General features: G+C 38.6%; 1 protein-coding gene across 2 annotated transcripts in view; it reads right to left on the bottom strand.

Moving 5' to 3' along the window:
* hus1 (HUS1 checkpoint clamp component) overlaps nucleotides 1–10,516 on the bottom strand; it is a 110,317-nt gene extending 99,801 nt beyond the window's left edge. The window contains exon 1 of one of the 2 annotated variants that reach the window (XM_039753278.1): nucleotides 10,354–10,516. In XM_039753278.1, coding sequence (XP_039609212.1) covers nucleotides 10,354–10,405 — 52 coding nt within the window. In that variant the 5' untranslated portion in view covers nucleotides 10,406–10,516. The remainder of the gene's footprint in view (nucleotides 1–10,353) is intronic. The other variant, XM_039753277.1, reaches the window with a different exon arrangement.
* Between the last annotated feature and the right edge of the window lie 17,027 nt (nucleotides 10,517–27,543).

Genomic DNA, 27,543 nt, shown 5'->3' with positions numbered 1-27,543 from the left:
ATATATATATATATATATGTGTACCTACACGGGAAGTTGGAGAATTAGTGATGAGTCAGTGAGTGAGTGAGTGAGTGCTTTGCCTTTTATTAGTATAGATATATATACACACACACACACACACACACACACACACACAGACAGACACACATATATATATATATATATATATATATACACATATATATACACACACACACATATTATATATATACACATATATATATATACACATATATATATATATATACATACTAGCAGAATACCCGAGCTTCGCAGCGGAGAAGTAGTGTGTTAAAGAAGTTATGAAAAGAAAAGCAAACATTTTAAAATAACGTAAGATGATTGACAATGTAATTGTTTTGTCATTGTCATGAGTGTTGCTGGCATATATATATATATATATATATATATATATATATATATATATATATATATATATATATACACACACACACACAGTTATATATATATACATATATACACATACTGTATTTATACACACACACATATATACATACTGTATATACACATATACATATCTACATATATACTGTATATACACATATATATACAAATCTACATATATATATATATATATTAGGGGTGGGACTCTATTAAAAAAATTAATCCAATTAATTAGAGGCTGTGTAAGAATCAATCTTGATTAATATTATGTAATCGCACACGTAAATTTGCCCCAAATCGCAAATGTTTTTTTTAATTTAAAAGGGTTTTAGTAGGTGACAGAATCAAATAATAGACATGGACATGAATATTGTAAACTGAGGCTGTTTTAATTTCTGAAAAAAAAGCCTTTAAACTGCATTTGAATTCAAAACAGAAACAAAAATATCATCCCTGGTTAAAATTGGGCAGACTTAAAATAAAGTGGTAGTTTAAGTACTTTAAGTACATTTTCAGAATAGTATTGTCTTTAAATAATAATAACCAAAATTTCAACATAAAGTGCAGTTTTTCTTCTTAAAAAAATAAGTCAGAAACATAAAAGGTAATTTGACCAACTTAATCTTTAAACTCTGAGTAACATTAGCCAAAATTATTTTGTACATTAGACTAAAACAGTGTGATCATTGAACATTTTATAATTAGATGTAATTAGAATTACTAATGGTCACGGAAGTCCAATGATCCCCAGTAAGAGCCACAAAGTCTGCTTTCTGTAATGCATCTAATTTTGCTTGCTTTTCAGTGTGCACAAAACCATGCTTTTATCAAGGCTTCACTCGGGTAGTCGAAATGATCAGTCGTAGGAACGCGCTTTATTCCGACTCTAACATTTTTGTAGCTGATGTGTGCATCAGTGTAATGGATGTACCAGGAAATCATGCATTGACAAAAGTTCCCGTTTGCTTGGAATTGAAAGTGTGATTAAATGCGTTATTTTTAACGTTATAGAGTACATGCATGGAAGCTTCTCAGCTGTGCTTGTGCTAATAAAGGGAAACATTTTAAAAATAACGTAACATGATTCTGAGTTAACCGAATATTTTTCATACGTCCCAAAACCAAGGAGATGCTAAGGTAAAATGAATCGGGTAGCGCGACATACTCAGTGCATCCCTCTCGAATCGAATTCGCATTAGAGACGAAGACTCTACAATTGCGCCACAGCGTGTGGCTTGTCTATGCGAGAGTATGTATTGTAGATCGGGGTATATATATACATTTATATATATATACCCGCGTATCGCAGTGGAGAAGTAGAAGTTATGAAAAAGAAAAGGGAACATTTTAAAAATAACTTAACATGATTGTCAATATAGAGTAATTGTTTTGTGAGTGTTATTGAATGTTGCTGTCATCAAGGATTTGATTATCATTATTTGTTTCAATCAGGGTCGTATTTGTAGGATGTGTTGTGTTCAAGTTACATTCCGTGTTTGTCAATCGTTGTAAAGATAAGAGGTTTCATTCATCGATTAGTTTCTTACTGCATCAATAAACAGCTCGTCTTCCTCTTTATCTAAGATGTGACAAACTGCATGCACGGGTCTTCCTTTAGCGGGACATTCACTTTTTCCACTGTGTGCTTTGTTTCCGCAGTAGCGCACTTATGAATATGATTGTATGTATCAGACGCATCATATTTTTCTGCTGCCTTCTGAATTGTGTAATTCGGTTTTTGTTCAGCACTCTTTGGAACTGTTGCTTTTTGTCTGTGCACTGCGTCAGTTCACGTGAGCCGCTTGGTGTTCTTGCATCGAAGGTTCCCAGCTGTGCTGGTGCCATCTCGTGTAATGTCAGCTAAGACCCGGCACTTAAAAGTTTCTCTCGCAGTTTCAATGAGTCTGTGCCACCCTGACCATCTCATCTTCCTCTGCATAAGCACAGTCCTTCACACGTGAATATTTACCGGCAGTGTTTGCATTGGATTGCCGCTGATGAACGGCCTTATATGGGCAGGCACTAAATTACAAACGCCAGCGGCAACCTGTCTATGAACTTAATTTAAAGTGTAGATTTACATCGTGCTTTGTTTCCGAAGTAGCAGAACTCATGAATATTGGTTGTATTCATGAGTTGCAATAACTTGCAGCATCATAAGCTAGACTTGATTAACGCGGTAAGTGTTCGGCAAGGCAGCTGAAGCGCTGCATTATGGGATCTGTAGTTTATTGTGTTACCAGCGCTTCATATACCTGGGCCATTAATAACAATAATACAGTATATAAAATGATCTCGCGGGCCGGATATAATTACACGCCGGGCCGGATGTGGCCCGTGACCCTTGAGTTTGACAAATATGGACTAAATAGAACTTGAAAAGATATATTTTTTGAAATGTGATCGCAAATTCAGATAGAGTTGACGCGCACTACAGCCTGCATCCTCCCCTCGCTCTTACTTTTTTACCGTTCATTTAATGAATACACTGATTATGGCTTTACCAAAACAACCATTGATGGCGAATAAAGTATCCATTATTTGAGTATGTAGATCGGGATATATATATACATATATATTTACCCGCGTATCGCAGCGGAGAAGTAGTGTGTTAAAAAAGCTAGAAAAAGAAAAGGGAACATTTTAAAAATAACGTAACATGACTGTCAATATACAGTATTTGTTTTGTGAGTGTTACTGAGTGTTGCTGTCATCAAGGATTTGATTATCATTATTTCTTTCAATCAGGCTCGTATTTGTAGGATGTGTTGTGTTCAAGTTACATTCCGTGTTTGTCAATCGTTGTAAAGATGACAGGTTTCTTTCATCGATTCGTTTCTTACTGCATCAATAAACAGCTCGTCTTCTTCTTTATCTGAGACCCGACACACTGCATGCACGGGTTTTTTTACACTGTCTTCCTTTAGCGGGACATTGACTTTTTCCACCGTGTGCTTTGTTTCCGCAGTAGCTGGATTTATGAATATGCTTATCAGACGCTTCATATTTTTGCTGCCTTTTCAATTGTGTAATTCGGTTTTTGTTCAGCGCTCTTTGGAACTGTTGCCTTTTATCTGTGCACTGCGTCGGTTCACGTGAGCCGCTCGGTGTACATGCATCGAAGGTTCCCAACTGTGCTGGTGCCATCTGGTGCTATGTCCGTGGCTGTATTTAATGTTACCTTAGTCCTGGCACTTAAAACTTTCTCTCGCAGTTTCGCTGAGTTTGTGTCAAACACCACCCTGACCATCTCATCTTCCTCTCCATAAACACAGTCCTTCACCCGTGAATATTTAGTGGGAGTTTGCTATTGGATTGCCGCTGACGGACGGCCTTATATGGGCAGGCACTGAATTACAAACGCCAGCGGCAGCCTGTCTATGAACTTAATTTAAAGTGTAGATTTACATCGTGCTTTGTTTCCGAAGTAGCAGAACTCATGAATATTGGTTGTATATGTCACTCGCTCGCTTCTTATTGTTTCGCTGCCTTCTCAATTATATAATGCATGTTTTCTTCAGCACTTTTTGGAGGTCTTCCTGGTTTTCTATGTATTGCGTGATTACGTGGGAGGCGTGATGATGTCACACGAAACTCCGCCCCCACGGCATTCAAGCTCATCTCCATTACAGTAAATAGAGAAAAACAGCTTCCAGTTATGACCATTACGCGTAGAATATAAAACCTGCCCAACTTTTGTAAGGAAGCTGTAAGGAATGAACCTGCCAAATTTCAGCCTTCCACCCACACGGGAAGTTGGAGAATTAGTGATGAGTCAGTGAGTGAGTGAGGGCTTTGCCTTTTATTAGTATAGATATATATACACATAAAGTAATCCCTCGTTATATCGCGCTTTGACTTTCGCGGATTTTAAATGTAAGCATATCTAAATATATATCACAGATTTTTCGCTGGTTCGCGGATTTCTGCAGACAGTGGGTCGTTTAATTTATGCTACACGCTTCTTCAGTTTGCTTGCCCACGCGGAGTTTGATTGTTTGCTTGTCTCTGCCTCTATCTCACCCTCTCTGACATTCTCTGCGCTTGACGGAGGGGCTGTGAGCAGAGGTGCTGTTTGCACAGAAGCTGTTTGCTTAAAAGATACTGACGCTCCTCTAAAAAAATGCCGCTTTAGTGCGGTGCTCGGCATATTTAAAAGCACACGTATTGATTTTTTGATTGTTGCTTTAATCTCGCTGTCTCTCTCTCTGACGTTCTCTGCGCCTGACGGAGGAGATGTGAGCAGAGGGGCTGTTTGCACAGAGGCTGTTTGCTTAGAAGATACTAACGCTCCACTAAAAATGTCACGGCAAACTTAAAAGCACAAGTATTGATTTTTTGATTGTTTGCTTTTCTTTGCGAGCACTCTCTCTCTCTCTCTCTCTCCCTCTGAAATTCTCTGCTCCTGAAGAGAAGATATGTTTGCATTCTTTTAATTGTGAGAAAGAACTGTCACCTCTGTCTTGTCATGGAGGACAGTTTAAACTTTTGACTAAAGGGTGTTATTTCATGTCTAGAGGGCTCTAATAATGTTAACAGTGTGGGAGAGTTTATAAGGGCTTAAAATATATAAAAATAACTACACAAACATATGGTTTCTACTTCGCGGATTTTAGTCTCGCGATCGAGGAGGGATTACTGTATATATATATATATATATATATATATATATATATATATCTCCAATTATTTTATTTATCTTATTACTATATTTATCTTATTTTCGTAAATAATCAAGTTAAGAGGCCCACCAAGTTCAACCTGATATTTTCTGTTTCGATTTTTTCTGCTATAAATGTTAATAATAGCAAAATGCAAACGAAGATGAGATGTCATTGCTGGCAAGACTGTCCAAACTAGTCTCAAAGTCAGTTATTCTCGAACCAGGGACGAATTTCACTTTAAATGCAGGATATTCTAAGTTTAGAATCAGCTAAGATACAGAATCATATGTACTAATTAATAAATTATTTTGATTTTATTACAGTATATGTTTATTGTCCTTTACCGTGATTTTGTGGTCACATTTAATCACTATTTTGTGGTCATGTATTTCAAGTTTATAGCAATGTTAAGGAAAGCCTTCTTCCAAAAAAGAGAAAGAATGTCAGAAATAATCTGGTCAACTCCACTATTGTTTTTGACTTTCATCTCAGCATAATCCCTTTAAACTTTAAACAAAGGGTGGCAAGTGAAAAAAGGGAAGCTAACCTGCTCAGGAAAAAGAGAGGTGGTGGTATAAAATACATTCAAATTCAATTGAATTGCCGAGTGCCCTGATATATATATATATATATATATATATATATATATATATATATATATATATATATATATATATATATATATATATATATATATATATATATATATATATATATATATATATATATATATATATATAAACCAGTACCTGGTTTAAGGACCATGATATCCCTGTTCTTGATTAGCCAGCAAAGTCGCCTGACCTTAACTATGGGTATTGTGAAGAGGAAGATGCAATACGCCAGACCCAACAATTCAGAAGAGCTGAAGGCCACTATCAGAGCAACATGGGCTCTCATAACACCTGAGCAGTGCCACAGACTGATCGACTCCAATCCACGCCGCATTTCTGCACAAATCCAGGCCAAAGTTGCCCCAACTAAATATTGAGTGCTGTACATGCTCATACTTTTCATGTTCATACCTTTCAGTTGGCCAACATTTCTAAAAATCCTTTTTTTGCATTGGTCTTAATTGATATTCTAATTTTCCGAGATACTGAATTTGGGACTTTCATTAGTTGTCAGTTATAATCATCAAAATTAAAAGAAATAAACATTTGAAATACATCAGTCTGTGTGTAATGAATGAATCTAATATACAAGTTTCACTTTTTCAATGGAACTACTGAAATAAATCAACTTTGTCATGATATTCTAATTTTATGACCGGCACCTGTATACACACACACACATTATTTTATTTTATATTATATATATATATATATATATATATATATATATCTCACACTGTTCAAAGACAAAGGATTTGGAATGCAAACTTGACCATGGTGTGTACTCACCCTACAATATGTGGGTGCTATTTCCAGGGATTGTTCCTGCCTTGCACCCTGTGCTTGCTGGGTTATGCTTTAGATCAAATGTGACCTTGCTTAGGATTAAGCAGGCTTAAAAAATTTTACACGATGCTCAAGAGTATGGAGCTCCAATGAACTAATAATATTAGCCCCCGGGGGGAATAAAATATTGTATACAGAAAAGTTCTCACTTACTTACATAACACTTCAGACACATCCAATTAATGTTCTACACTATAACCGAAGACCACTGTCTTAGAAAATTTCCAGACAAACCTGGGTACAACAGCTACTTTACAGTATACTAGCCAAAGCCCTCCGTAGAATACGGCGGTGTAAGAATAGGAACGGAAAACGGTGAGAAAGGAATTCAGAAATCAAGTAGAAATAAATACTTCTTGAAAGACACAGTTGTGAATAGGTGTTTTGGTGGTGACGACAGATAATGAGTCGAAAGATCTAACCCTAGAAAAAGCCATGTACAACTGACCGTGGCTGAAGACTGGTTGTTAGAATTACAGTATTGTGAAGAGTAAACAGCATGAGGGTATGAGGAAGGCCGCGTTTCTGAAATTCGATTACGTAAATATAATCAATAACCTCAAAAAGATGTTGTTGTAGAATGTCTCCAAGTAATTCCTGTAGCTTAATCTATAAGACTCATACTACAATATCAGGTCTGTGCTCCAGTCTTTGGGTATCCGACAGTGCATGTAGAATTTCTAGCCAAGCAGTATTACATGTGAAAGTGATAAATAAATGAGGCTGTCCGAATTTACGAACTATGGCCATGGCATCCTGCGAGTTTTGTTGCATGTATCTTGGACTTCCTGGAAATGTGGACGGTAATATGATCATTTTGTCTACAAGTACATTGTTATTTTCAGCGTTTGCTTGCAGTGTGTCTGACAATCCTTTGTATTGTTCCACACGCAAATCTTGTTGATCTAATCTGAGATAGTTGAGACGTGCGCCCTCTGTTTTAACATATGCATTTACGACGTACAGTTGGAAAAGTTCACCGCTGGAGTGCAAAATACTAAATGTATTCCTCATTGCTAATCTGTATGCGTAAAATTGGCATTGAGTAAGCCTTCTTCACTAGGCGGTTCTTTTATCGGGAACATGTTGTAAATCTTTGTGCCAGCCAATGTCTCCATAAGGGAATAAAAGTGGTTAAACCATAGGATTGCAATTTATATTGAGCATGGAAATCCGTTTACAGGAGTTGTCTATGGGACAGAAGCAAATGTCCCTTTCGGCAGGCGGTTCGCCATCTTCTCCGATGAAAATCGCTGCAACATTGGTGTGACATGTCGGGGCATGTAAATCCTGCCTAGGGTTTTCCTCGAAAAGCATTCGTACAGATGCTGTTGCATGAAATCGCTCAGTCCAATCCATGTGTTTGTATGATTTAGCGAAGGGTTTGATGGTTCTGAGCATGGAATCATGCTGGAGAAGTAAATTTCCGCTGCATGCAGAGTTTGCTTTATTTTGTAAGTGTACTTGAGAAGCTTGGTGAGAAATGCTGCAGCATGCGTCGCATTGCGTGAAGTATAACTCCGGTCTTAGAGTTGGTGGGCGGGGCTCTGTTGTGCGTACCCCATGACGCGGGAGAAGGGTTAGAGTTGGCGGGCGGGGCTCTGTCATGCGTACCCCATGATTGGGCAACTTGGTCGATTATATATAAAGATAGATTATTTAACCATTAATTACATAAACTATACAATTGTCATCTACTGCAGTCAATTAGTTGGTAGTAACAGGAAAAGCCAAAAAGTGTGTGGGGTCTCTCCAATAATTTCTGACTCTGAGGTTAACATGAAAAAGGTGACAGGAGCCCTACACCATTATTTGCAGAAGTCTTCTTCAACCTGTCAACCACACCAAAACTGAAGTCAGCTCTACCATTACCTTGCTTCAAAGAACAAATACACATCATGTACAGACAGCAAAACACTATATGTACATACAGCAGATGCAATCTCAAAAGACTAATACGCTGATACAATGCAGAAATGTGCGATGATTAACAACAACTAAACAATCAAATCAATAAAACTTAACCAAGTTATCAATCAATGCTGCCAAATGTGAACCCTCACAACAATGGAACCACATTCATAATAAAAAGACGACTTGCCAGTATGCAATAGGACATATTACAATTAACAAAATCTTAACATTTCTTCCCCCTCTTTATGATTTAATGTTCAGATTTCAGTTGGTAAAATTAGTATTTTTTAATTAATTATCTATGGTTACCTAAAAGCAGTATACATGTACAATACATACTTATATGCACAATACATAATTATTACTGCAATGATAAATTACTTACTTTTAGTTTATTCCAACCTATCAAGAATAGGTCTGATAAAAGAACCAACATGTTGGAAAGGATGATTTAAATGTTATAAGACACAGAATAAAAACAACAACAAAGGCAATTTGAAACTGTAGTTATACTGATTGTATGTCATTTTGATGAGAAAAACACAAAAGACCAAGAAATATCATGTTGCTTCTTTTATAAAGTCCATCAAACCATATTCTTAAGTTTTATATTGTACCAAGTTTCTGAAAGCATGGAGCACCTAGGTGAATCTGGACTGAATGCCGGTCAATCACAGGGCATATATGCACACATGTATCTATACCAGGTAGTTTGAAGATGCCAGTTAACTTATCCCATGCACACACAGAACCAATCTGTCTCTGTCTCTGTGTGTGTGTGTTACCTGAATAATACTGCATCTGCACATGACTCAGGATACAAGTTAGTTCTTTTAAAGCAACATTTTGGAAACAAAAACTGTGGGAAAAAATATCTCCTTCTGGCTTCCCTTATCCCAATAACTATCCTATATTTTACTGAAGGCACCTGGAGCAAATTAGAACAATAATGTATTTTCAGTTTAGAAATATATTGTACTCTTAGTATTTAGTAAAGAGTACAGTAATACCTCAGGTAACAAATCCTTAGAGAACAAAGCTCATTTATAACAACAATATAATAATTGTTAATATCACAATAAATAATGCATATAATTTGTCTGACATATCACAAAAATTGTCTAAAGCCCTAGCTTTAAGACAGAAAACTCCCAAACCTCTATCCTTTCATTTCTGGAAACCCTATTTCTAAAAAACTTTATACTTCTTCAACACACTTCTGGTAGAATTAATTTGAAACATGTGATGTTGTGTAATTTATGGTTGCATATGTATATTTAAGTAAACCTTTGTAAAAATCAATGTTGTAGCAAGGTTGCTCATCAAATTAATTTGTGTATTTACCCTTTACTATGAATAAACATTAAAGTCAATCCCATTCTGTAGATATGGCAGTCAGTTTAACAGATGTATCCGTGTTTGGCAAAGGCAAAACTAAAACACATTTTAACAGAGGTTCTGTATTTTTTCAAAACTGTGATCATCAGGGTTGACCAACCCGATTTAATCGTTTAGATAGATAGGTCCATTAAGCATCATATTCCCATTCATTAGCTATGAGAGTGTACAAACCTTGCCTGTCAATTAGTCCCATCTACTCGTATTGGGCCAGGCAAAACTCAACTGCACATTTAACAATGGGATATTACATAAATCAAAATAACCCAAAATAATGTTCTTTGGGACACGAGCTCGTCTAAAATGCATAATATTTTGGTTTTCAAGTAATGGATACGTTTTAACGACACAAACTAATATATACGATGTAGAATAAGTAGCCAACCTAAACCTCGTATTGGACCGGGAAAAATCCATTGTCTTAGACAGTCGTCCATACAACTGCCACATCGCATCTTCACAAGTAATAAATAGTTGTTTAGAAAAAGGGATAACTACATTAGACTCACGTGTAAAATGATTAAGGCATCCCACATCAATCATTTTTGCTCGGAACCTCATTTTGTTGTCCTATTAAATTAGTTACAGAGAAGATCGAAGTTTTTCAGGACCATTCAAATTAAAGCGCCGTTAATGTACCGTTAATAAGAATCCGCACAGCTACAAGACATTTCTAAAAAATGGTTCCGGGGTGTAAACAAATCAGCGCAATAATTAGTGATTTTCATCTATAAGTGGAAAAAGGAATACACTGTTTTGGATGAAATAACAATAATAATGAAATGCAAATAAGCTTGATTTTGCTCTAAAAGTAAACAGTAACAGACACAAAATCACTCATATAAATCACATTTACAAATGTTCCACCTTCCTTTTAGAGCAGAGGTCAAATTGCATTTCCCGTGCCATAATAAAAAATAATTAAATATTCTGCACGTCCCCGCTTTAATTTCGAAATTGTAGTTGATTATTGTCCATGAATAATATTATAATATGCAACTTTGACGAGAAATCATGTGATAAGCTTTCGCTTTGAATGTAGTCTACGCTCCTCTAGCCTAAGGTGACCAGACTTTTTTGGGCCATTCCGGGGACATGGGGAGGGGGTGGCTAGACTACAGTCTCTAAACACTACAGAGTACAAAGCGAAAGCGTATCACGTGATTTCTCGCCAAAGTTGCAGGATGCGGTAAAGCATAACCTCCGTCAAAACACCGCGCACGCGCGCCGAGTTCAAATTATCGTGGTGATGAGATACATTCAAAAAGGTGAACCAGTTGAAACCGGGGACGAAATCTTAAACCGGGTGCAAAACGCTGGGACATGTTTCTGAGTGGGGACAGTTGTCCGAAAAAGGGGACTGTCCCTGGAAGACGGGGACGGATAGTCACCTTATCTAGTCCCCCCCGTGTCCCCGTCCCCGGTTTGGCCCAAAAAATTCTGGTTACCTTACCTAGTTCCATTTTAGGACATATCACTCACATCATGGAATTTACAGTTGAAGGAAATTAAGAAAGCTTAATTTCAAATATGCAGTGGTTTGTGGTATTTTAGATTTTTGGGATTTACAGAGAGATAACAAAATGTATCATTTCAACACAATTTTCTTTAATATATTTTACAGTACTTATTATACTGAAAACATTTCTTTCATCTACCTCTATTCAAGTCTAAATATATGTGAGGATAAAGGTAAAATCATATTCAGTGCAAGTAATTAGAAAATGCCACTAGTTTCTTCTGTAAGTGGAAATATACTTGATATTTATTAGACTTGTATACTATGTTTATGTTTTACTGTTATATGTAATGCTTGTCACACAATGCACCTTCACAATGTGCTTTGTAAAGGAAATGGGAATATGATTCAACAAAGTAAATAATACAATAAAATGTTGTATCACTCTGCAGGAACTGTCAGCACTGACCCATGCTCATTCATTCCTAGTTTAGGCAGCTCACTGTCCTTAGAAGGGCACTTCACTTTTAGTCAAACTAGAATAAAGAGTGTACGATGAAGGCATTCTTGCTCTTTATATAGGCTCCCCTAAAGCTGTTCATTTGAATTTAGAATAACAGCTCATACTGCTGCTGACCAGGAACTGAAGTCATCCTCAGCTCATGCAAGGGTCAGTGCCATTACAGAGTATTATAGTAGTAATAAAGTATGTTACTACCTATACATCAAGTATGCTATCTTTAGATGTGTCGCTGTCCAATCTGCCTGCCTGCCTGATTTGCGTACGTATGCGTATTCAAAGCCTAACATGCCGTAAAGTGTTCACGCATGCGTTAAACAGCGCCGTAATGTGTACACTGTAAAAAATAAATCTTGCATGTGTGAAAAATAATAAAAAAAAATAGCTAACTATACGCAAAGTAAGCATTACTTTTTTATTGATTATTTAATTCTAATTCAATGAAAAATGAAGAATAATTTTAACTTATTATTTTTCTTAAAATGTAGACTAAACATTTTTTATAACTTATTCTAAGTAAAAAAAACTATACTGTGAATTGAACACATTTAAGTTAAATTTAAAGACACAGCACTTCTCACATTAATTTCTTGGTCTTTACAACAACACATTCAGCTGTAACGTTTATCCATAATATGAGCTATTTTACTACGAAAGTGTAAGTATAAAGCATATTCATTCCGTAATGAATAACTAGTATTTCATTTAATATAGTTACAGACGTAAGCATTGGTTGTTTTCACGAAACCTTTCCCTTCATGTAGGAAACATGGCAAGCAAAAAAAGCAAGCACGTTTCTCTGATAGGCTAGTTATCGTTAAAAACTTTTATTTCACACAGGAAAAGAAAATTACATTTTGAGATAAGTTTGGGAACGCTATGGCGTTTGTCCTAAACCTCGACTTGTAAACAACATAAAAACACGTTTGCCTAACTGTCACGGTATTATTTGACCTCTTTTTTAATTAGTGTTCTTTTTTAAGAGCCAATGTCGTATATTACTGTCCAGGTGCGAACCCCGATCTGCTGATTTAGAAAGCGACAGCTCTATGCATGCGCCACGGGCCAATACCCAGAGCAACAACGCTGCTTCTTTTTCCTTAACATATCCTAGTTACTTAATAAATGGGTGCTATGCACCAAAATAATGCATTTTCTTCTTTTTAAAGGTAAAAGTTAATCATTCCATGAATAAAAAGACTAATTAAACGTGTACACACATTCATGACTTATATATACTGTAAATATTAACGCGTTACCGGATTTTTATTTATTTACAAAACCGTTAGCCCTAGCGTGTCTTACCAACCTCTGGGCGTATTATACATTAAATTGTGTTTATTAAGAATGACAAGAAGAGCATTCCATTTGTTTTTTTACCATTAGTTTATTGGGCTATGTTAGAATAACACACATTAATATTTTAATCATGATAATATAGATAGATAGATAGATAGATAGATAGATAGATAGATAGATAGATAGATAGATAGATAGATAGATACTTATATACACACTTAAAAAGACCTGTCTTATTTTTGCTCTCATCCCCAATCGCAAAACGAGATCTCCTGGGTTAGAAAGTGGCTGCCCTATGAGTGCGCCACCATTGCATGTACAGTATTATAAAGATTTTGTCTGTTACTGTTAAATTCATATGCTAACACCGTTTTCATTGACAGACCAGTTCACACATTTTTTTCAGTCGTGCCATATTGCCTTTTATCCATAGAGACTCTTCACATCCCAGCTGCCTGGTGTGTATCCTGATTGGCGGTTCTGAATTTGGGAAGCGCTGGATGCACTCAGCACACGCCCGAACCAGCATGGTGTAATTCCATTTGCTAGCTTAACATGCAGCATGTGTTTGTTGATTGGTTAAAAATATGTTGGCAGGTTATCTTAAAAAATCTTTTCTTAAAAGGTTTTGATTGGCCCCCGCGTTGTAAAAGCCTCGCCCAAAAGCATATTTAAGTACAGATATTTGAACCCAAAGGCCCGGGCTCCTCAATAATAAGAATTGGGTAAGTTGTGCTGTTTTTTTTTTCTTTTTTCCCTCTCTCCTTTTATTTTCTGTCTCTCCTTTGGGTAAAACCAAGCACCGGTAGCCATCTCCTTATGACAGAGACCTAGCAGGTCGGCTGTGTCCACCGCTGTCCAAGTCAGAAAGGAGACACCAACGCTTGTTGGCTAGACTTGTGTCCTGTGTCTGTGCTATGCTAAAAATGTATAATCTCCCCTGTTTTCTTAAATCTGTCAAGAGAAAGGTGGATGATGTTATGTCGGTGTTTGAGCAGGGAGAGATACCCGTTGATGCTTATGCACAACTGCTTCAGCCTGTGAGGACCAGCTTTTAGTGGTCGGCTCTGTTCCAAACAGAGAAAATAGGCTTGCATAATTTGGTGAAATACAAATATATTAAGCATGTGCTGACTTAAACACTTTTATTTATTGGTATTACTGGTTCACTGATGGGTTTGGACCTGGTTTGCAATTCGATTGTGTTTTCATACTTGTATACAATTCTTGTGTTTTTGTTTCTTTTCAAATGGGTTACTGATCTCATTCACACAAGCTTGTTTGTATAATTTTCCTAAGCAGTTTCATACTGTAATTTACCCAAAGTCTCTTTTGACAAATTTATGAACAGAATGCTCAAGAAATCTCTTCAATGAAGTTTGCAACATACAGTACAAAACATTATTGTCTATGAGTGCATTACACCAACATAAACATTTTATGATGCCCACATCATATACTGTATTTATCAGTGAATATTTTCTTGCTGTTTCTCCTGCTTTATTCATACATTTAAAAAATATATAATGTATAGCACACAGTGTGTAACTCTGAAAGCAAAGACTACGTGTTAATTGCTATGTTTGGAATTTTGCTTCAATAAACTTGTTGTTTTAAGACACCTTGATATCCTTTTTTTTTTTTCTCTCCCTTTATGTATCATGTTATTACAGACTAGCCAATCCGCGGCGTACCATATGCCGCATAATCAGGCCGGTTTTTAAATTTTTAAGCACAGGGAGAAAATTTGACATTTGCAAAATCGGTAATGTAATAAATCAGCAAGAAAAGCAACATTGTAACAATGCACGGAACGAACCAACACACAATCGTCCGCGCGGCATAGCGAGGTGGGATGGGGGTGTGTACAAAGTGCAGGAGCATCTAAGAAGACGCATGTTTGTCGTGGATGCGAATTGCTGTATGTAGCGTGTACAACACTTTGCTATGCTGCACGCGGTCGTGCGTCATAACCGAAAACTCATTTTTTAAAGACTGCTCACTTCATTGTGTTTTAACCTCAGTTGTAAAGGAGTGTTTTAATGATCCCATGGGATACCCCTCGCAAACAGTTTTACACGCTGCATATGGCGATTCACCTCCACAAGAAACATGCCTCTATTAACAGTCAACGTGTGGGAGGGGGGTGTGTACAAAGGGTAGGGACGAAAACAGTGGGAGCGTATGAGTCGCACTTAGTGGCAATTCCATGGTTTGCAGCCCGAATGGGGTTCAACGGCTTACCCACGCCTAGACACACGCTCAGTCTCATGCATAATTATTTATTGAATGGTAAACACTTCTGGAAAGACACGGTTGTCTAAAACAGGTTAGTGTGAGAATACAACAGTAAGTGAATGAAAAGATGGAACTCTGGAGAGAGCAAAATACAACACAATAGTGAACCCGCGGCATAACAAACGCCGCATAATTATTTATTGATGGTTGAACACTTCTGGAAAGACACAGGGACACCCCTCGCAAACTGTTCTACACGCCGCATACGGCGATTCACATCTGCGACAAACAAACTGTTTTACACACTGCATACAGCGAATCACATCCGCGACATGATTTTTCCAGTCGCGTCCACCCTCGCACTCGAAGCATACACACTGCCTGCTCATGTGCCCGGTCGCAAGCCGCGTCCAGCCTCGTTCTTGAAGCATACATTTCTTGTGGGGAGGGCTTCTGTTCTCTTTCTCCAATGGAAAACCTTCATCTGAGTTCAACTCTGTTATAGCACATGTTTATTTAAAAACATCAGGGTCAGATCAGGGGGAGTGTGAATGTGACAATAAAACTGAAAAAAAAATGCTAAATTTTACAAGTACAGTACCATAAATTTACACCAGCTGTTAGAGATTCAAATCAAATTAATGTTTTTATTCTACTGTATAATAGTAACAATAAAAGCAGCTCACTACTCAAATGGGTCCCACTCAGAATTAACCTCTTGGTTACAAGTCAGCAGTTCTTAGAGCAGCACCACCCAAACTATTGTGTCACATTGTACTGTCAGTGTCATACCTTAACCAGATTTCTTTTTCTATGGTTATATTCTTGAATAAAACCGCAATCATTTGTTATACTTGTACCTTTTGCAAAAGTGTGTATTTGATATTTGGACTTCAGCCTTCACACATTATACACTTCATTCCTATATTTTGTCAATTATTACTAAAATATGATTTTTTTTATTTTTTAGTTATGTGTTCAACAATTCCTGCCTCGCATTTTATCCAACATTTTCACAAGTCGCTGTAGACAAGGAATACACATGAAATGTATGTATGCCAAATGGCAATATATATTTTACCCTATTCAACACCAGGCACCTCACATGCAGATAAGGAGCCTTGGCCTGAGCTGGGAGACCTTTTTCCCTGATCTGAGCTCCATCAAGGGAGGGATGGGATAGCAGGCTGCTTGCTGTTTGTGCTGATTGACACATTTACAAAACAAAAGACACTGATGGAGAGGGGCAAAAGGATTTAAGGTGTGCCGGGATTGCAAGTTTTTCCATAGGCTTCAGGGATTCTAGTGTTAAATGAACTGCTTGCCTTCTGTTGCACAAGTTGGAAAAGCATGCATGTAAAAGTTGGAAAAGCTGATGTAACATCTTAGTGCTGGTACAATATATATAGATTTAGTTTCTATGTGTGCAATATTGTGTTCCTATGTTCCTTTTATTTTATGGGTGTACCCCCCAAGAGATAGGGCCTCAAATACATCACTGCTTGGTACCATTCCCAGCCCTATAAAAGGAAGGCTTGTAAGTGGAGTCTCTCGCAGTTCACTCAATATGTTTTGGTGGAGTGTTGGTGTTTTTGTAAGTATTGCTATTATCATCAGATTTTTTGTTTCTTCATACTCTTTTTGTTCCTGTCTAAGAATTTTGATTTAGCATTTTGTATCGGGACTTGTTTATTTTCGTTTCCTTTTGCTTCTTTTTGTCCTTTTGAGTATTTTGTTATACTTTCCCTCCATTGTAAGGGCATTTTGATTATATTTGGGACCTGTCACACATGTGCGACTAGGAGCGAGCTGAAGGGACCAAGTGGAGGTGATTACCCGCCAGACTAGGGGGTGGCGGGGTGCTCTAAACCTTTGTCTGTTATTTCTGCTGATCAAATACGGGAAAACCTGCCTTACCTGACGTCACTTCCTGTTCCATCACCCAGACTGACGTCACTTCCGTGTTACAAGATATAAAGTCCTCCATCTCGGCTAACTCAGTTCAGTGTGGAACTCAAACAAGCAACATTGCTGTATCAAATATAATCATTTTGCAGCTCGGAACAATATATGGGTGGCTGCCCCAAACCTTTTTAAGAGTGTTGAGGCTCGTTCTTTTACAGTGGCATAGCCGGAAGGATGGCCTCCTGGTGGAATAGGAAGCCGAACCAACAGTATGTCTCAACACATCATTGTGATGGACCACCAAAGACCTACCGTTCTTGTGTTGCCAAGCTGGGCTCTGGCGGTGTGTGTCGGGGGGATCTGGAGTATGTTCTGGCCCAGTTCTCCTTAAAGAGAACCTGGGAGTGTAGGCAGAAGACCTACAGACAAGGGCCAGGTTCTAAAAGGAACACAGTGGAGACCTATTATGGGCTTCCGAGGATGGGGACTGACCCAAAGAAACCCACAAAGAAAAATTTCTTTGAAAAAGGTGGGGGTGCCCTGGGTCGGCAGGTGAGGGAAGTAATGAATTGGGAGTACAACCCAGAGGAATCATTCCGAGGACAGGCCATGAAACTATGGGCAAAAGTCGGGTGTTGGCTACGGCCATATAATAAAAATGCCCAAAATATTGTGGAAAAGGTGGCCTGTGCAATTATAATAAATGGCCTACCCACTAAACTCACCCAGCTGACCAGGGGACAATAATATAATAATATGATCACCCTCCTGGGGATCATTAACACCTTGAGGGAGGAAACCTACTTGGGAGAACCAGAACGGAATCCCTGTGAACCCAGAGGGAGTTGTGCCACTAAATTAGGGTCTTTTTCTTACATTGCAGAGCATGCTTTGGAAAACTCTGATGCACGGCGGAGGGCTTCGCGAGGTGACACAATGGTCTGCAGAGAGACACAGAATGAGGGGCAGAGTGCTCCTGCTAATCCTTTGGCCTTTTCTCATACGGGAGAAGCGCTAGTCAATGGCTTTAAAGTACCATCTTTATTTGATTCTGGCAGTAACATTACCATTGTTGCTCGCCATTTAGTTTTGCCGCCACAAAAGTTAAAAATAAAGACCCTTCTAACCTGTATTCATAGGGACATCCAATCATACGAGTCCGCCCACTGCTACATCTGCCAAAACGGCGTGGTAAAAAAATAATAGTGGCGGTGCACGATAATCCTCCATTACCCTTGATACTGGGTAGAGTTTGGTCTGATAAAAACTGCGGCAAAACAATCACTATCCCTACAAAAACACTAGGTCTTGTTATGGACGCTGATTCTGCGTCCTCAGCTACCTCCACGCCATGTACACAGTCGGTAGGGGAGCAGAATGCAGCCTTACAGAATGACATGGAAATAGCCGGACCGTCGCAGAGCGATACTTCATCTCCAAGCACTGTGCCGGCCCGGTCTAAAACCACGCCCCTTGAGGTCGAGTCTGATCCGCTCAGTCGTCTGCAATTTCAGTTTAGACAGACACCGGCTTCATTTAAAAGGGAGCAATGGAATGATGACTCCCATAAATTTGCAAAAAATGCAGTTGTCTTAGTAGATGGCCAGCACACAACACATCCCATGCCACAAGGTCCCCACTTTGTATTAAATAATGACCTTCTATATCGGGTGGCAGATCATGAAGGAGAGGTAAGTTCACTGCTCTTACAAGTCTGTGAACTAGCTCATACCCACCTCCTGGGAGAATTAAGCTCCAATTTTTTTGGCCTGGGATTAATGAGGAGGTCCGCCATTTTTGCATGTCCTGTCCAGACTGTCAATTACGGCAGATTCCCTGAAGGGACCGTGCTACTCTAATCCCTTTACCCCTAATTGATGTCCCATTTGAACGTATCGGGGTTGACCTGGTGGGACCCCTAGAGCCTTCAGCTAGAGGACATAAATATATAATGGTCCTGGTGGATTATGCCACCCGATATTCTGAAGCTGTTCCATTACGCTCAGCCACTTCCAAAAATATTGCACGGGAGTTGGTAGGAGTATTTGCGCGAGTCGGAATCCCTAAAGAGATCCTGATGGATCAAGGGACTCCATTTACCTCGGAGACGTTCAGGGAGACAGCTAAATTACTGAAAATAAAACATTTAAAGACCTCTGTATATCATCCTCAAATAGATGGTCTAGTCGAGAGGTTTAATCAAACTCTCAAACAGATGCTACACAAAGTAGTCAATGAGGACGGAAGGAACTGGGATCAGCTCCTCCCCCTCGTCCAAAAAGCATATCTGGAAGTCCCACAAGCCTCCACGGGGTTCTCACCCTTTGAATTATTGTATGGACGAGAACCCCGGGTTTATTGGATAAATTAAAATAAGGATGGGAAGAGGAGGTCCTTCCCTCTGTAAATATACTTAAATATATCGCACAATTACGCGATAGATTTGCAAAAATTAGACCTATCCTACATTATCACATGGAGAAGGCACAAGCAGCCCAGGCTCGTTGTTACAACCGTGGCACATCGCTTCGGGAGTTCTACCTGGGGGATCGTGTCATGGTATTGGTTCCTACCTCACACTCCAAATTACTGGCTCATTGGCAAGGCCCATACGAAGATAAGGAGAGGAAGGGTCTGGTCGATTATTTAATTATCCAACCTAATCGTCAACCTAAAGAGCGGATTTATCATGTCAATTTGCTGAAACTGTGGAAGGAAAGGGATCCCGATCCCTCCTCCGGACAGCCCTGCTCACTCTTCACTCATAAATTACACCTTAACTTCGGTGATGATTTGACTCGCCAACAACGACAGGAGCTCAAAGCCGTTATCCTGTCTGTCCCAGAGGTAGTGAGCGAAATTCCTGGACAAACCTCCCTGATTGCGCATGACATAGTGACGATACCAGGGGTTATAGTCAGAGAACGCCCATATTGGATTCCAGAAGTGGAGTTGGAGATCAAACGAATGCTGGATCTAGATGTGATACAGGAAAGTTTTAGTCCCTGGTCCAGTCCAATTGTGTTGGTCAAAAAGCCAGACGGAAGTTGGAGGTTTTGCAATGACTTCCGTCAGCTTAACCAAGTATCCCAATTCGACACCTATCCAATGCCACAAGTGGATGACCTCCTTGAGCGGCTAGGACATGCCAAATTTTTGACTACTCTTGATATGACAAAGGGGTACTGGCAGGTTCCATTAACGGACTCCGCAAAGGAAAAGACTGCATTTAGCACTCCTAGCGGACATTGGCAGTATCATGTACTTCCATTCGGGTTACATGGGGCGCCCGCTACCTTCTAACGTCTGGTGGACAAAGTGCTCTGTCCCCATAATTCGTACAGTACTGCCTACTTGGATGACGTCATCTATTCCAGCACATGGAAGGAACATCTACTCCAGGTTGATGCTGTATTACGGAGACTAGCGATTGCCGGACTTCGTATTAATCCAAAGAAATGCTATTTTGGATTGGTCGAAGCCAAATATTTAGGTTACCTAGTGGGCCGGGGTATGGTCGAACCATAATGCTCCAAAATAGATGCCATAATGAATTGGCCCCGTCCGATAACCAAGCGGCAGGTACAAGCATTTCTCAGCTTAGCAGGTTACTATCGCTGGTTTGTACCCCGGTTTTCCGAGAGAGTAACGCCCTTGACAAACCTGACAAAGAAGGGGAAACCTAACCACGTGGTTTGGGATTATAATACTGATGCTGCATTTAGTGACCTTAAGCAGGCCGTTACGTCAGCTACTATTTTGAAGGCACCTGATTTTACTTTGCCTTTCATTCTCCAGACGGATGCTTCAGACACAGGTCTTGGTGCCGTGCTGAGCCAAAGTGTCGATGGAGTGGAACACCTCGTGATGTACCTGAGTCGGAAACTGTTGGACTGAGAGACCAGGTATGCAGCAGTGGAGCGGGAGGCTTTGGCGATTAAATGGGCGATTACGCAGCTGAGTTACTACCTCCTGGGTCGGGAATTCACCCTGGTGACTGACCATGCACCATTACACTGGATGGCGTTACACCGGGACTCGAATCCACGAGTTACGAGGTTGTTTTTGGACCTACAGCCTTATAAGTTTTCGGTTTTTTATCGTCGAGGTCTGCTGCAGGCCAATGCTGATGCCCTTTCCCGGTGCCACGACCTCACAAGCAGGTACGCCCGACCCAATGGATCTGGGCTGGGGTCGGTGTCACACACGTGTGACTAGGAGCAAGCTGAAGGGACCAAGTGGAGGTGATTACCCGCCAGGCGGGTGGAGTGTTGGTGTTTTTGTAAGTATTGCTATTGTCATCAGATTTTTTGTTTCTTCATACTCTTTTTGTTCCTGTCTAAGAATTTTGATTTAGCATTTTGTATTGGGACTTGTTTGTTTTCGTTTCCTTTTGCTTCTTTTTGTCCTTTTGAGTATTTTGTTATACTTTCCCTCCATTGTAAGGGCATTTTGATTATACTTGGGACCTGTCACATATGTGCGACTAGGAGTGAGCTGAAGGGACCAAGTGGAGGTGATTACCCGCCAGACCAGGGGGTGGCGGGGTGCTCTAAACCTTTGTCTATTTCTGCAGATCAAATACGGGAAAACCTGCCTTACCTGATGTCACTTCCTGTTCCATCACCCAGACTGATGTCACTTCCTGTTCCGGCACCCAGACTGATGTCACTTCCGGGTTACAAGATATAAAGTCCTCCATCTTGGCTAACTCAATCAGTTCAGTGTGGAAATCAAACAAGCAACATTGCTATATCAAATATAATCCTTTTGCAGCTAGGAACTATATACGGGTGGCTGCCCCAAACCTTTTTAAGAGTGTTCTTTTACAGACCTTACATACATATTTTTGAACTTTGAATCCAAAGCTCATTTGCCTGATGTAAGCCAAACCCAGTCTGTAAAGTTCCCTAGAAAATACCTTTTCTGCGCAGGGTGATAATGATTATGGCACACTTGCTGGTTATGTTTTGAAAACCTCACACCACTTTGGCCATTTTGTGAGAAACGTAACAGAAGTTTGGGATGTGATGATTTGCAGGACATAAAATGATGATAAGGACTGTAGTCCTCACAATATCTTTAATCAAACCAGTACACATTTTATCTGAAGTCCAAAAGCAGGCTTCTCCCTAGGCAGCCTGACACCAAAATTCAAAGCCTTCTTGGGTTTGAAAAGGAGCTCAGCTTTTAAAGTTGAAAATATATATAATAATTTAAATGTTTCCAATGTACAAAAAAGGTCTTCAAATGAAGCACAAAAAAAGCAAAATAGGAAAAAAATAATAGGCTTAAAAAGGCAGCCCAACACTAACAAAAATCAGTACATAAGCCAAAATCAGAAACCATAAAGACTAGAGCAAGAAATGCAATTACCTAAAAAATCCAACAGTACTCACAGATACTGAATTCAAGCAACTTTCAATGAATGATTGAGGGACTCATTTCCCCCATCTGAATATAAAATTAGAGGAAAGTCACTCATTGGTGATATCATAGTGGTCCCACCTCTTGAAGTTCTACCCACAAAAATCAAGAAACTTAAAAGGCTACAAAAAAGTTGGCTATAAGAGGTAGAATGTCCATTTAATAAAAGCAACAAAAAACACAAAGAAAGACAAATGTTAGAGCTAGAATCTCTGATGGGCAAAGGCAACAAGACACACAAAAGACAGACATAAAGGGCAGCATATCCGATAAACAGAGGTTTCTAAATACACAACATGATAGTAAAAGGTCACCTTGCTGTACTAGCTAGAAAATATTTACATAAAGAAATATAAACAAGAATTACATTAAACACAAAAAACACAAAAATTCAAAAGCAACAATAAAAATGGAAAAGATACTTAAGTCAGGGAATAACTTTGGTAGAAGCATAACATTGGTTTCCATAAATTAAGGGAATAACACTGGGTCCAAATGCCTTCCCAGGTCAGGTCAGGCCAGGTTGGGGAGCATGCACTGGTACAGCGTGTTGCTCACCCACCACACACACACAATGAAACAGCTCGAAATCCTGGTTGGCAACTCTTCAGGCACACAAGTGGTCCAGTCCCACCATCCAGAAATGACCAACTATCTTCTGCAGCCAAATGTTACGTGGGCATCCACTTGGCCTGGTCTAGCTGCTCAGGTCCTCAGCAATGAGGGTCCTGCGAGCTGGATCACCCTTGAGGAATTGCGTCACATTGCCTTAGTACTGTAACTGACACTCCCTCACAATGCAGGTAATGTGCCTCATTTGGGACTCCATGAGCAACCGCTCATTCGATACAAAGTCAAACCAGTGGTACCCAAGGATTCTCCGAAGAGACACAGTACCAAAGGAGTCCAGTCTTCATCTAAGGTCACTAGATAGCACCCGTGTCTTGAAACCATACAGCAAGACAGGACTCTAAAGACTTGGACCTTTGTCCTTTTGCATAGATATCGGAAGTGCCACATACCCCTTTCCAGAGACCTAAAGACACTCCATGCTCTCCCAATCTGCCTACCTGTAGCACTGCCACATAAATTTATGTGCTGGTTTATCTTTTGTCTCTCTATTACATTATAACCAATATGAACCCTGTTTCCGTCTGAGCACATGTAGAATACAGTGTATGGCTTAAGATGGGCGAATTGGATATATGTCAATAGGGAGGACTTTTGTGAGGTATGGGTCTGTTGCTGTGATTTCCAGGAGGGTGCCATTAAAACAGACACGGATATAATGTTTAAAAAGAGCACAAAAAGGTAGGAGGAAGGAAGAAAAAAAAAAACAGAGCCCCAGATTTATGGCGGAGGGGACAGACATGAGCTATCCAAATTCAGGAAAGAGGATGTTTCATGTGGAGCACCAAAGTCCTATACAATTTGGTGTTGGACACCTCGAAGAAATGAAGATATACTGAATGAAGTGTACTGAACAGTTGACAGGATCAAGATCTGAGTGAGCAAATAATAATCTTTTATTCTGGGATAGCATATCTGTAGAATGGGAAACATTGTGGGATATTTTATCTTATAAAATGACAAAACTGAGTGAACATTGTGTGATATTTTGGGTCCATGATTTTTATGTTATTTGCATACTGTATGTGTTTGAAAAGGGGGTGGGCGGCTTCAGAATCAGCACGTGTCTGGGGAATTTGTGTGATTTGTATATACTGTAGGTCATTAATTACATTTTGATTCTTTGCACTGTTTCTCTGGGTCATTTTTGTATAAATCAATTGTATTAGTTGATGTAATCTTTTGGCACCACAGGAAGGGGTACAAAGGCAGTTTGGGATTGACATGCAATCCGAAATTAACACATTGCAATAAACGTGGTGAATCGTAACGGTTGCAACCGCTATATACTGACTTCATAGGGAGAGTCGTCAGAGCCATGAATGTCACTGCCGAGGTAAGTAAACCTCTTGAAATGGTTAACACTTACTCCACTGACAGACATACTGCTGATGGCTGTGCCTAGAGAGGTCATTAACGGCCTGGATCTTGGGTTTTACCCAGGACACTCATGATACCCCCTCGCTCAGTCTCTCGAGAGCCCCAATCAGAGCCTCCATTGACAGCTGCGTGACCCCACTACCTTGCCCAACACCTATTTCATCCAAGCATTGAACAAAGTAGGAGCAAGAACACACCCCTAGTAAACACCAGAATCAACTGGGAAAAACACATTTTTCCAGATAAGGATAACAAGGCCCATTTTCCAATCAGTTGGGATGACGGCTGTCTCCCAAATGGAAGCAAATACTAATAAATACTGTATGTTGTAATGCTGGTGACCACATGGTTTGCAATAGGTGTAATTGCTATACCAGACATGGCCATAGCCATGCAAAATGAGCATAAAGTCACAGTGATCTAAAAACTCAATTTAAAATGATGAGGGAATGACAATATCATCATTGTAACAAGATTAATAAATTGTCAGAAAAAAAACTGCATACATTAACACAGCAACAAAAACACATGGGACAAAAGTACATCAACAAAAACTGCGGTGAAAAATATGTGCAGGAATAATATGCGTGACAGCAAATGTGTACAGGTGCTAGAATTTCATTTAATGCATGCTTACTAATGATTGCTTTTAAAATTTTATTAGCTTTAAAATTTTATTACCTTCAAGTTTTGTGCCTTGTAATGATATGATTTCTGCTTTTTTAATAACTTGTAAAAATTTTCTTTTGAGAACTACGGTTATCCGGTTTAAGTTATGACCTGCTTAATCACTACCTGCAACAGGTAGTACTGATATACACAAGGGTACTAAAATTAAACTTTCCCAATGATTGTGCATTAAATGAGGTGATAGTATAACAGCAGTTATCTTTTATCTTATTTTGTTTTGTGCTTTCTCTCCATTTGTGTATAGTGTTTGTCTTTGTATTACATGCTTTGGTCAATATCATGATTTGGCTGGAGCTCTGCTTCTGGCTCAACCTTTCCTTTTGTTTTTTTCCTTCTTAATAATTTGATAGGTATTGTCGTTTTTACTCCCCTTCCAACAAAGCTAAAGGGTGTGGATCTTTAATTTTGACTCATTCTTAGATTCTCCTGTTAATTTACATGAGAGCAAATTAAGGAGAGAACCACTGACTCATGGCAGCGAAATAGCAGTGTATAGAAGACCCAGAAATTGGCACTTTTAACTACACTCCCATAATACCTCATTGCTTTGCTTTGTGACCCTTTTCAAGTGACAGACATCTTTGGAATTTTGCTCTTTGTATTTCTGGTCTTGATTTTTTTATTGTGTTTTTGTGTTTTATTTTGTTTAAGAGTTTGAGATTATGGATTTGGCTCTTGGTCTTTAGGATAAGAATTTAGGTTTATGATTTTTGTTTTACCTTCTGGTTAGTTCTGATTCTGCTTGATGTGATATTACGTTTGTTAATGTTTTTAATCTCTTATTTTCTGTCTGGGTTGATCTTGCACTTGTTTTGAGTGTTTTTGAGTACAGAGATTTCTATTCTGATATTTATTTATTTATTCAATTCTCCTGTTAGTTATAGTATTTTTAATAACGTTTCAGCATTTTCATTCATTACAGCCATTGCTATTTTTTTGTAATTATTGTTAAAACAATGTCATGCTTGCCGGGGTGTGTCCTCTGAGGTCACAATATGGTAAAATGATGTGACACGTTTAAAGGTCAACAGAAAGTTCACTTTACATCTGAACTGCAAACTCCAAGTCTAAAAATAAATCTTCAGAGATCTTATAACATTTATTTGGCACTAAACCTTTTTTTTTGTCGTGTACTTTGCAATTTTACTTGGAATTATTTGTTTGCCAGATTTTTACACCTCAGTTGGCTTATATGCATCTCCTAGTTTTCTCATTAAACTTTCTTGTCTGTTTGCTAACTGTATAAAACTTTTGGATTTGGCTTTTGGATTTCTGCCCTAGTCTTCCTAGTTCTTTGGGTTGTAGACCTTAGGTTAATTAGAATTTAGTGCTTTTCCCTTTTTACTTTGTGCATAGTTCTTTCCTTTTGTTTATCTTTCACCAGTTTTTTAGGTTAATATAATCGTAATAGCTCAATTTTTAAGGTTTTCTTAATATCTTTTATGGTTTAATTGGTTTTATTTTCCTATAATTTATGGTTGCCTAGTTTTGTGTTAATTATTTAGTGGGTGTTATTAGTAAGTAAATAAAAGTTTTGTGAGGTTGAGTTTTAATATCTTGTAATACCTTGATTGCCAACTTTAAAGTGGCCCACCAATTAGAAACATGTTTTAAATATTCCAATTTAGCCTCAGATAATTAATGAAGGTTTCTTCAAATCATTGATGTAACCCTTTCGTTTCCACTCCCAGCAGTGCTGCTTTAACTAGATGCAGAAAAAAGTATTTGATAGGTTGATTTAGACATTCTTTCTGATTGGTTTTACACAGTATGTCATTTCCTGTAGAATTTATGGGTTTAAGCTAAATTTTATGCTCCATTATTTCAGCAAAACTATTTATAATTCGAGACATTTTCATCCCTTTATCATAAGGAAGGATATAAGGAAGGTTGTCTTCTCTTCCATGTTCTGATTCATTTTTACAATACAATACATGTTATTGTTATAGCACTCTTCACGCTATAATTTAATTCTCAGTTAAGATACAAGTATAGATTATACCAATTACTAAATACAGAACTGGTACACATGGAAATGCAGATTTGTTAAAACACACAAAGAACAAGGTAGTGATTAAACATAAATCGAAAACAACAACATCTGTCCATTAATTAATTGATGAACTATGGCCAGTTAGCAACAGTGGAAAT

This window comes from Polypterus senegalus, chromosome 5, assembly GCF_016835505.1.
Source record: "Polypterus senegalus isolate Bchr_013 chromosome 5, ASM1683550v1, whole genome shotgun sequence".
In the NCBI taxonomy this organism is placed as follows: Eukaryota; Metazoa; Chordata; class Cladistia; order Polypteriformes; family Polypteridae; genus Polypterus; species Polypterus senegalus.
This window is presented reverse-complemented; position numbering and strand designations above follow the sequence as displayed.